This window comes from Aquarana catesbeiana, linkage group LG11, assembly GCF_042186555.1.
Source record: "Aquarana catesbeiana isolate 2022-GZ linkage group LG11, ASM4218655v1, whole genome shotgun sequence".
In the NCBI taxonomy this organism is placed as follows: Eukaryota; Metazoa; Chordata; class Amphibia; order Anura; family Ranidae; genus Aquarana; species Aquarana catesbeiana.
Genome location: NC_133334.1, coordinates 113993961 through 114006567, shown reverse-complemented (window position 1 = coordinate 114006567; position 12607 = coordinate 113993961). Strand labels below are relative to the sequence as shown.

The 12607-nt window shown below is 40.2% G+C and overlaps 1 protein-coding gene across 2 annotated transcripts in view; it reads left to right on the top strand.

Annotated features, from left to right (window-relative positions):
- LMNTD2 (lamin tail domain containing 2) overlaps positions 1–12607 on the top strand; it is a 131374-nt gene that overhangs the window by 67422 nt on the left and 51345 nt on the right. For both annotated transcript variants that reach the window (XR_012236687.1, XM_073606069.1), the window contains exons 3-4: positions 5302–5488; positions 11236–11355. Coding sequence is in view for 1 of the 2 variants with exons in the window: in XM_073606069.1 (XP_073462170.1) it covers positions 5302–5488; positions 11236–11355 (307 nt within the window). In the remaining variant the exon portion in view is untranslated. The remainder of the gene's footprint in view (positions 1–5301; positions 5489–11235; positions 11356–12607) is intronic.

Here is a 12607-nt window from a genome sequence, read left to right as displayed (position 1 = left end):
TTATCGTAGGACCTCTGGGTAGACCACGATATTATAGCTCGGAGTTGAGCAGCTTGATAATATTTGATTAGGTTTGGTAACGTGAGGCCTCCATCCGAACGAGCTGCCGTAAGGACTGATTGGGGTATTCTATGCGTTTTAGAGTTCCAAACAAATTTGAGTATATCTATTTGGAGTTTTCTTAGATGTTTGTAGGGAACTGGAATCGGTAACGTTTGAAATAGATAAAGTATCTTCGGGAGGATCGTCATTTTAATCGACGCGATCCGGCCTAAGTAGGAGAGGGGGTGTTTTTTCCATCGTAGGAGCGTGGCTCTGATGGAGTGAAAGAGGGGGGGAGTTTTCCTGATAGAGGGCGGTAGATTTTGGAATAATGCGTATTCCCAGATATTTTAGAGATGCAGTTTTCCAATGATATGAAAAATTGGCCTGTAAGTGTGTAATTTCTGATTCAGGGATATTTATTGGGAGGGCTTCTGATTTGGACGTATTCATTTTGTAGCCCGATAGGATCCCATATCTATCCAGCTCAGCATGGAGATTTGGGAGGGATATTCTAGGTTGTGTCAGGGTTAAAATGATATCATCGGTAAATAATGAAATTTTGAAGTCTCTTCCCCTGACTGATATCCTGTGAATATCCGGATTGCCTCGGATAGAGGCTGCCAGGGGTTCCACACATAATGCAAATAGCAGGGGTGAAAGAGGACACCCCTGCAATGTGCCATTAGTAATAAAGAATGAGGTGAAGAAGGCAAGGGGGGTTCTGACTGCCAGAATTTTTACATCACTTTGCAATAAAGAAATGGGTCTGTAAGAACTCGGGTCTATTGGATCTTTCCCTGGCTTGAACAAAAGAATAACATTTGCCCTGGACATGATGTCGGTAGCTGGCCCATCTTTGAGGTGGTGTTAAACAGTTCTAATAGTTTAGGTAGAATAACCTCCCCATATTGGATGTATACCTCCATGGGGATACCATCATCCCCAGGCGTTTTACAAGTGGGGAAAGAGCTGGCCGCCTCCCTCGACTTGCCCAATGTGAACGGTGCATCTAATTCTAAGCGGGCCTTTTGGGTCAAAGCAGGTAAAGGTATTGATTGTAAATAGCACATCAGTGCCTCAGCAGAGTACTTGTCACAAGGATTATACAGGTCTCCTCCTGCTTGGTTAGTAAACAGGAGGTTGCAAGGGAGGCTGGAAAAACTACAAAGCACCATTGAGAAGCCTGCTGAACAAACCCATGGTAAAAAAATATTTTGAAAAATAAAAGTTTTTGAATATTAATTTTAGTTGAATTTGTCAAAATCAGGTTGAGTCTTCAAAATGGGAATCAAAAATTGCTAACCTCAACAAAACCTGGTGGGATTACAAACAGCAGCATAGTCACACATCTTGCTACATGTGGGAAAACTTATGTGGCATAAACAATAATGAAATATTAACTAACTGTCATTTATCTTGATTTCTGTTGGCAGCCTTGCTGGAATGCCACAACTGATTTCAATGTTAAAATAAAACCTGACCTTTGAAATTGTAATGTGTTCTCCAGTTTATCTTCAGCATGATCCTATTTTTTTACCTTTTAACATTTTGGAAGTAGCAGTTAAAAATTAGATGCCAATGCACAAGTATCTTTTTTCTCTCTGGATTTAATTGCTTTTTAAAGACAATATCAGCAAACTGTAATGCATAGTTTTCTGAGCCATGTTGCACAGGTGTCTGCATATCAAACTAAACTGGGCTCATTAAGTGGCTGTGTTAGGAATAATTGCTTGTAAACTCCTCAGGGGAGGGAATGATCTGATATATCTGGGTTAATAACTGGTCTGTACAGTGCACTAGGGATCTTGCTTCCATTGTTGTTGATTTACTAAAGGCAAATAGACTGTTCACATTGCAAGATAATTATGCCCAGAGCTTAGAGAATGTGGTGAAGCTCTGCTGACCACCTTTACTACTTGAGTTATTCACTTTAAGGTCAACACAAAGAACAAGGGGGCACCCTTTACGTCTAGAGGAAAAGAGATTTAATCTCCAAATACAGAAAGGTTTCTTCACAGTAAGAGCTGTGAAAATGCGGAATAGACTCCCTCAAGAGCTGGCTGTGTCCAGCTTAGTAGATTGCTTTAAAAAAGGCCTGGATTCTTTCCTAGGTGTACATAATATAACTGGGTACTAACATTTATAGGTAAAGTTGATCCAGGCAGTATCCGATTGCCTCTCGGGGGATCAGGAAGGATTTTTTTCCCTGCTGTAGTAAATTGGATCATGCTTTGCTGGGGTTTTTTGCCTTCATCTGGATCAACTGTGGGTATAGGATTGGGTATATTGGATTGTATTGATTTTTGTTATTTTTTATTTTTTTTGATTGGTTGAACTAGATGGACTGGTGTCTTTTTTTCAAAATGACTATGTACTAAGCTCTGGAGAATATTACCAAAGTGGACAGTCTATTTGTTTTAAGTGAATTTGCCTACAAATTAAAAATGAGTTCGTAGTGATGGGAGGAGAATAGATTAACACAAATAGACAACACCCAAAGGAACCACTGCAGACCTAGTAGTGTTACTACTGTATGCTTCCCACTTCCCACTGCTCAGAGGCACAAAGAGACAGATTTTAAGAACTCCTGCAACCCCAGTGTGTTACTATTGTAGGCTTCCCAGTGCTAGCTTAGGGGCACAGAGATATGAACTGCTTCAATCTCAATTATATTATTCTTGTACCCCTTGGGTGAAGTGCAAAACTGTCAGCATAAATCAAAGTAGATAAAAAGGAACTGCTTTGGACAACTCTTCATTTTCTCTCATTTAAAGTGGTTGTAAACCCCATTCATGAAATCTGGCCTAAGCACATATCAATCTGTAGTGTTTACTCATCTCTCTCCAAAGCTCTGAGTGACGTTTGTCTCTGGTGCTCTGTTCTTCTGTTATCAGCATGAATCACTTCTGACAAGTTCTCCGACACATGAGAACAGCAGCTGAAATTTTGTGTCAGAGAGGGAGCTTAGACGGATATTACCAGGGAGCTGGTCTATTTAGACTACAGACTCCCCACCCACTGCTGAATGAGGAAGAAAGCATTTTTCAAAGAGTGTAGAAAAGAGAATGCTGAAGATATTCAAATAAAACATATGTGGGAGGATGTGTTTAATCTCTGTGTATCATCTGAGGCTATTCACTTCACTGTGTATATGTGAGGGTTTACAACCACTTTCATTTTCATCTCTTATAAAAATGATCCATCCAAACTAGCAGAACATACATTCTTGATTATAGAAATATAGTGAAATTAATCATGAAAGAAATGGAGGTCTCAAGTTCCAGAAAGACCATAATCCAGGCCAATTCAAACCAACTGAAAACACACTGACACCAATTCACCAATGAATACATTTCCAGCACCTATATGTGGAACAAAGTGGACTGTTTGTTATGTTTAATCCAATGGCTTCTATTTTTAAAAGAAATTTTTTTTGTACCTAATTCTTTAATGTTTAGTTTTTAGGCAATTCCTGGAAAAACAGTATTAGCATGAAAATAAAAGTACAGTAACTGACTCAATAGGGCTGCTTTACTAAAGGCAAATGGGCTGTTCAAGGGAAGGGAAGTTGCACTTTGCATGGGAAATTTGTGGTAGAGCTTAGTGAATGTGATGAAGTTTAATCTCACAAAGAATACACAATGACATGCAAGTCAGCTTTACATCATTCAGTAAGCTCTGGGGAAAATTCCAGTGCAAAGTGCAACTTCCCTTGCAAAGCAAACAGTCTATTTGCTTTTAGTAAATCCACTCTAATATGTTTGATAGGGGAAGTTTAGGATATCCTTTTTGTTTTACTATTTTAAAGATTTTTATTGAATTTTCTAAAGTAAAACAAGAATAGTTCAGTTTTAAACAGTGTGGATTTCCTTTTTTAGAAGACTACCCAAGATAGATTTTAGGGGCAGAATTATTCCAGGCAGACAGGAAAGTCTTCTTGTTTCTAAACATTTTGGAAAGAATTACAAAACATTACAATGTTACCGATCAGAAATATATTTCAATCTGTGACAAACTTGGAGAATTTAAAATGAGCAGTGATGAGATCTACCTTCTGTGAAAACCATGTGTCAAAAGCATCTGAAGATCCAAAGATTTAATCAAATCTCATGACTTTTCTGCAAAAGTAAAGCTTGTACCTAGATTGTTCCTATTGATTATTAATTGTGAAGGCCAACTTTACTGATCAGTATGAGACTGAACTATGCTTGACAGGAAAAGCTTAAAGAGTTGCAGATGTTGCTTTTACTTCATGGGGCTCCATCTCTGGATCATTTTAACACATAATTTAAATATGGAGTAACCCCCATTATTGTATATTTAATAATGTGTTCAGTTTGAAATGCACTGGCTTGAGACAGGTTTCCTGTAAGTGTGCTACTCTTTGTTAAAATATAGTATTTGACCTTTTTCAGTCTATTGTACTTTTTCTAGAAGTCTACTGAAGGTTTACGCACTGGGCAGCTCAACATATAAAGGAAAAATACATTCATTTATTTTTTTTGTATAGCCTAAATAAAACATATTGCTTGTAAATAGAGACGCACCAGTCAAGGCTTGGACCCCAAAGCTTTTGGAGCCAGGAGTAACTGCTCCTTCAACATCCTCTGTAATTACGTACTAGCCATGCGCCTACCACAAAATAGACATTGGGCTCAATACATTATTACAAGGCATGTGTTATTTTCGGTGACTGTTCTCATTTTCAACATTCAATGCTGAAAACAAAGAACAGTACAGCAAATGACAATCCTTAAACTTCAGCCAATGCATATATTTTGCTTTTAGTTACCATAGGGCAGGGTTATGATCTCTGTAACGTTTCAATTTTCTCCATAGAGGAGATCAAACAAGGGAAGAAATATTCCCGATGGGGCCACAGGGAGCATTAAAACCCTTATAGAAGTCCTCACCCTTGATTACTTCACTTTAAAAAAAAATATTTTATTGTTGTCTGTGCCACCCTTGGAGAGATTTTTCTTATTTTAAAATAAGCCTTATTCAGAGATTTTGGGGGGGGGGGGGGGGGGATTTACTAAAATTGGAGCATGCAAAGTCTGGTACATCTCTACACAGAAACAAATTGGCTTCCAGGTTTTATTGTCAGTTTAATTGAGCAAGCAGACGTTAGAAGCTGACTGGCTACCATACACAGCTAAGCCAGATTATGAAGGCTCCAGTTTTAGTAAATCTCCCCCTGTGTGTCTAAGGCCACATTAGCCTTTACATTAATTAAACAAATGTTTTCACTTTTAGCTCTCCTTGTCCTTTGAAGATTGCTGAAGTCAATTCCTTGGGCCACTTTGTTCGGATAGTGAACTCTTCTCCACACCAAGCTGTTGAAATAAGTGGCTACATCCTGTGGCAGCTGGAAGGAGGACATGCTGTGTCTATGTATCGCTTTCCACAGAACTTGATCCTTCCTGCTCACCAGCATGTTACGGTAAGAAGAAGACCCCAATTCAGTCCCATAGAGTTATCAGTGAAATCTAAAATTTGATTAATTTGAATGAAGTTCACCAGAGAATTCCTGATAAATTTGATTTAAATGTCAAATGAAGGTACTTGGTCTTCAAACTAATGAAGGATCCTAATCCATCTCTTTTAAAAGACGTTGCATGAGAACTTTGGGGCTGGCCCTAATAAAACAACAGTACTGTACAGAACCTTTTAATGAGCCAAGCTTCTGTGGTCTACATGTTGCATGTCTACAGGTCCACATTACTTCTCATTTGGCACTATTGCACAATGTTCATTAGGTTACAATGCTACCCCTCAGCATTTTACAAAGATTGATCCTCCAAAAGACTTGTCTGACAGCTAGTCAGTGGATCGCACTGTTGTTGGGGGAAAAAAACAAAGCAGTAAAACAAGCTACACTGTAATTTATTATATTATGGTTTTCTACAAGGTAATTGGTAGTCTTTTAATTTTTTTTCCATTATTCTTGCGGGTTTTATACTTTTTTTTTTAAGAAATATTTTCTTGGTTTACCTGCAGTTTTCTCTTTACATGTTATATGGCAATACAGTAAAACCTTGGTTTGAGAGTAACTTGGTTTGAGAGCGTTTTGCAAGACAAGCAAAATGTTTTAATAAAGTTTGCTTTGATATGCACCGATGTCTTGATATAAGAGTAGTATCATGTCACAACTGAGTATAAAAAAGAAGAGAGGAGCCTCTAAGTGTATGGTTACATTTAATGAAGGTACAATATTTAGCAACTTATTGCTACACTTAGAGGTGCCTCTCTTCTCTTTTATACCCTGTAAAAAAAATGCTTTGATATACAAGTGCTTTGGATTACAAGCATGTTTCTGGAACAAATTATGCTCGAAAACCAAGGTTTTACTGTACGTAGGCTGTGTAGTAGGCTGATGCCCTCTACTATCCTTGTGATGACTTATCTGATTTTAAAAATTTTCTTTGGGGTCTACTCTTTCTGGTAAGAGTGTATATGTTTCCTGGTGGATAAATGGAAGAAGCCACTGGATGAGATTTTTATTATGAAATAAGTGGTACATTGGTTCCTAATTACACAATTCACTTTTTGTGACTTTTGGACAGAGTCATTGCAATATATCACTGTAACATGATTTTGTGAATCTGTATAAGTTTATGAATTCTGTATGATATGTTTTCATATGTTTGAGCTGCGCAGTAGTATTTGCACAGGTGTTTGATTTAAAGGGATAGCGCAGCAATTTTTCAGGTTTTAAGTATATCTTATATTGAGGTATTTGATGCATGTGGCTTCTAGCAAATATTATATCTGTATAATTTTTTAAAATTTTCACTGCACTGAGCTCCTGGGTACTAATCCACAAATCTCCATATCTAATATCCATATCTACCCTGTTTCCCCGAAAATAAGACCTAGCATGATTGTCGGTTATGGCTGCAAAATAAGCCCTACCCCCCCAAATAAGCCCTACCCTGTTTCCCCGAAAATAAGCCCTACCCGGAAAATAAGACCTACAAGGACTTTAACCAGGGCTTATTTGGAGGGGAGGGCTTATATTGCAGCCATCACCGACAATCACACTAGGTCTTATTTTCGGGGAAACAGGGTAATACAACATAAACATGGTATAAACGAAAAGTGCTCTGCTACAGGTTCTACTACTCTTTCATTATCTTCTGGAAGCAGGAGCTGGCTCTCCATGGCCATGAGCCGACACTCATATAACTTTTGGATACTCCAAAATAATAAATGTGTTTTTTGTGGTACTTCAGTCTGGCTTGATATGTCAGCCTCTGGTAAACCTTTACACAGAAGGACTGAGAGTGAATCTGGCCATAGATGCAGGACCATTTTTAAGGCAAGGCAAAGGGGGCAGCTGCCCTGGGCCCCATCATTGTTGTGGGGTCCAAAGCAGATGCCTCATACTTGCCAATTATCCCTGTTTAAATTCCCTTGTCCCTTGAAGTTTTAGACCCGTGCTGTGTTCCAATATCTCAGTGTGAAGTCCTGTTACTAAATGCTGCTGAGCTCTGTCCTATAGCTGTGTACAGGTGACTCACCTGCAGACCCTGTGTTTATATGGTCTGCAGGTGAGTCGTGGACCGACTATATTGATACGTAAATACAGGCGGCATTCATATGTACAGTGCCTTGAAAAAGTATTCATACCCCATGAAATTTTCCACATTTTGTGATGTTGCAATCAAAAACGTAAATGTATTTTATTGGGGTTTTATGTGATAGACCAACACAAATTGGCACATAATTGTGAAGTAGAAGGAAAATGATAACTGGTTTTCAATATTTTGTACGAATAAATATTTGAAAAGTGTGGTGTGCATTTGTATTCAGCCCTCCTGAGTCAATACTTTGTAGAACCACCTTTCGCTGCAATTGGGGCTTGGTGTACAATCCTTTCATTCACACTAGTGGCCAGTGTTAAGGTCATCCTTACATTGGTGGTCAGTGTATATCCCTCTTTACATTGGTTGTTACTGTCAATGTTCATTACATTAGTGGTCAGTGTAAATCCCCATTACATTAGTGGTCAGTGTAAATCCCCATTACATTAGTGGTCAGTGTAGAAACTCCTCTTTATATTGGTAATCAGTAAAGAAAATCCAAACTTGCATTTGTGGTCAGTTTCAAATCCTCCCTTACATTGGTGGTCCATGTATATGAGTGTAAATCCCCCTTACATTGGTGGCCAGTGTAGAAATGCCCCTTTATTGGGTGTTGATGTAAAATCCCCAATTGCATTGGTTGTCAGTGTAAATTCTTCATTACATTGGTGATTAGTGTACATTTTCCTTCACATTGGTGGTAAGTGCAGAATTGCCCTTACACTGGTGGTCATTGTAAATCCCCCTTTATATTGGTAGTCTGAGTAAATCCCCCTTTATATTGGTGTTCACCGTAAACCCCCCCTAACATTGGTGATCATTGGAGGTCATGGAGGTCATTGTATATTCCTCCTTACACTGGTGGTTGGTGTAAATGCTCCTATTACATTGGTGTCAGTATAGAAATCCCTCTTTATATTGGTGGGTGGCGTATAATCCACCATTACGTGGTGGTCAGTGCAAATTCCCCTTCACATTGGTTGTCAGTATAAATCCACCCTCACATTGGTGGTCATTGAAAATTCCCCATTACATTGGTGGTCAGTGTAGAATCCCCCACTACAGTATATACTGTACTTGCCAAAGATTTCCAGCTTTGCTAATCCCATCCCCCCACCACTGCCACTGATCTCTTCAACCCCCCAGCATTGCCACTGATCACATCCCCCTCCACAAGCATTGCCACTGATCCCAGGAGTCCTAGGTTCCCTTGGAGTTTTCTCTACTATTGATGGGTCCCCTTACCTCCCTAGTCCATGGTGTGCAGGCAGTGAGGAGATAATGTGCTATAACCTTTGGCAACCAATCAGTGAGCAGTAATAATTTACACTAACCTCATGCAACCAATCATTGAGCAGTAAGGATATGCAGTAACCTCTAACAACCAATCAGTTAGCAGTAATAATGTGCAGTACCCTCTAGCAACCAATTTGTGAGTGGTAAGGATTCCAGTAACCTCTGGCAACCAATCAGTGAGCAGTATTGATGTACAGTGTGACAGACCTAGCCGGGAGAGAGACTTTTGGAGGGGACTGAATGCTAGCCTCTTGCCGATCAATCATGGGCCCTGGCATTTGGGGGAACAGTGCTCTTTGTGAGCTGTATGCCTGGGGACCCTTGAGGTGGTATTACTGTGGATTCGGGTCCTGGTCCCCCAGGACACACAGACTCTGGGGACCCTGGATTTGCCATATTAGAAATAGTGGCTGATTCATAATGCTGGGACAGATACTGTTAGGAGATGCTGATGTCAATTCCAGACACCTGTCTGTCTATTGCCTGCTAGAATGTGTATTGTAAATAAGTCTAGTATGGGATCTAAGAGTCATTACATCCCCATTGTTGTTTGTGTTAATTAACTCTGCAATTGTGATAATGTTGATTGGGTTTTTCTGAGCTACAAGACGGCCAGTCTGGCCTAAAGGTCATGTCTTAGTCATCTAGGCTGTCTAAAGGGATTAGTTAATTAGCCTATGTTAATTAGGTTAATTAGGTTACAGGTGTATTGTTAGAGTAATATGAGCAGGAGGTCTGCACCTCCTCTTTTACTGTATAAAAGAGACTGTATTCCTGTCAATAGAGGGAGATTCCTGGTTGAACTTACATACAGCCTGCCTGGTGTTTGTTCTCAGCTATCACAACTAGATTAGAACGGCACATAGCTGTAGTTCTAGTCCCGGAGCATCGGATGACCGAACCATCAGATGTTGCGATCTGCAGTCTGATTCTATAGCCGCAGAGGAGTGTCAGGAGAGTGGAATCGAGCGAGCAGGGGCTTGTTACATACAGTAATCTCTAGCAACCATTCAGCAAGCAGAAGTCATATGCTGTAATCTCTAGCAAATAATCAGTGAGCCATAATGTGTGCTGTAACCTCTAGCAGCCAGTCAGTGAGCGGTAATGATACACTGTAACCTTTGGCAACCACTCACAATCGCTGCCTGATCTGATTCAGTAAACTGATTTTGAGTCTAGCTGTTATTGATTGTATGTCTCAGAGCAGGTGGAGAGCGAAATTGCATGGAGAGGGGGGGGGGCGGGGGGAAATGTTTGCCCAGGGTCCAATCGATATTAAATATGGCCCTGCAGAGATGGATGGAAATTCATTCAGTTCAGCAGGGATCGGCAACATTTTGGTCCATTTATGTCTGTTACCCATCCTCAAATGGGACTGTTGGAAAATTTTCGGTTGATCGCCAATTGGATGCAGCACTGATCAGTGTATTCTGGCAACATAGGAGTCCCCACTGTCAATACAATAATGCAGCAGGGAAGATTCCTTTATCTACCTCACTTGTGTGGATGGGGAAATCCATTCAGTTTTTTTTTTTGCTCAGCCCGCAGGCTGTATTATAAAAATGGAGTCATCTATGGCCAGCTTTAGACCCCTTTCACATTGGGGCACTTTGCAAGCGCTACAGTGCTACAAATAGCACCTGCATGGCGCCTGTAAAGCGCCTCTCCTGTGTCTCCAGTGTGAAAGCCCGAGGGCTTTCACACTGGAGCAGTGCGCTTGCAGGACGTTAAAAAAACTCCTGCAAGCAGCATCTTTGGAGCAGTGAAGCAGCGGTGTATACACCGCTCCTTCACCACTCCTGCCCATTAAAATCAATGGGGCAGCGTGGCTAAACCGCCGGCAAAGCGCCACTGCAGCGGCGCTTTGCCGGCAGTTGTAACCCTTTTTAGGACGCTAGCGGGGGTTAAAACCGCCCGAATAACGCCCGAATAACACCGCTAAAAGGACGGTAAAGCAGCGCTAAAAATAGCGCCGTTTTACCGCCGGCACCTGCACCTCCCCAGTGTGAAAGGGGCCTTAGGGCCAGCACTGTAAGCCAACCAGGCTCTGCTGCATTGCACAGTGCTGTCAGTCTAGTACAGAACCTGCTGATGGAATGAGAGCACACAGTGAAGACCTCATCATTGAGCTTTTGCTCTTCCACTATCCGATCACAAGCATCTGGCTAGGCTATCTAGCAAGGTAAGTGAATCTTTGGAATTACTAAAAAGACTTAGCATGCAAAACAGTTCAAACATATTTATTTCAACTAAGTTTTTAGCTTTTTGCCTATTATTTTGCCCTTTATAACCTTTTTATGTACTTTAGGTTTGGGCATCTGCACCAAAGGTTTCTCATAACCCACCTACAGATCTATTATGGAAAGGACGTGTGTACTTCAGAAGCAACCCACAATGCATCACTGTTCTGTCACGTCCAAATGGTCAGGTATAATGGAAAGATAATTTCAGGAAACTGACATTGATTATTGTTATATTTTTATTAAAAAGGTTGTATAGATTAATTAAATTCATACTTATGCCCTGTACACACGATCGGACATTGATCGGACATTCCGACATCAAAATCCATCTGATTTTTTCCGACGGATTGCATACACACGGTACACAAAGTTGTTGGAAAATCCGATCGTTCTGAACGCGGTGACGTAAAACACATACATTGGTACTATAAATGGGGCAGTAGCCAATAGCTTTAGTCTCTTCAATTATTCTGAGCATGTGTGGCACTTTGTGCGTCGGATTTGTATACACACAATCAGAATTTAAACGATCGGATTTTGTTGTTGGAAAATTTTATATCCTGCTCTCAGACTTTATGTGTCAGAAATTCCAACGGAAAAAGTCAGATGGAGCCCACACACAATCGGAATTTCCAACAACACAATCCGATCGCACTTTTTCAGTTGGAAAAACCTATAAAACAGGTGTGATTTTTACATTTATAAATATAAAAAGGGTATAAATATAATACTGTATATTGTATAACAAAAACATGAACTGCGCTAAACCATGAATAAAATAATGTGCATTGAGATATATATATATATGTATGACAACCAATATCTTAAAGCAAATATCTGACAATAATATAAACAAATAATGTCTTGAAAAGTTAGATAAAATAAAGTGAAAGAAAAATAATTGTAGTGAATCCCAATTAGGGAAAAAAAGGAGTCCCAAAGAACCCAAATAATATCCAATGATAAGTGCAATGAAGATCATCAGATGGCACCAAGTGAAAAAATCCACCACCAGAAGCAATACACGCTTACCAGAGGCAAGCTACACATCAGCTTGTAGTGAGAAAAGATGTCAGTTCGATGGAGGCATCCTGATCCAACCTCACCGTGGGAGGGAGAAAGGCAGGAAGGCTCCGTCCAGTGGATGGGGATAATCAGCAAGGAGGACCCAGAGGAATAAAAAATAGGATCTCCATAGTGTAAATCAGTTTAACACTCCTATCCAGAGATGCAACTTCATCCAGCGTACTCTTAAGGGAAGCCTCAGGGTAACCCTTCTCAAGGAAACGTTTAATCAAAATGTCAGCCTGAATTAAGAACTCAGCATGGTCAGAGCAGTTATGCTTCAGACGTATAAGTTGGCTTTTTGGCACCGATCTTAACCAGGCCTCATGGTGGCAGCTGTCAGTGGGTATGTACGAATTGCGATCCGTGTTT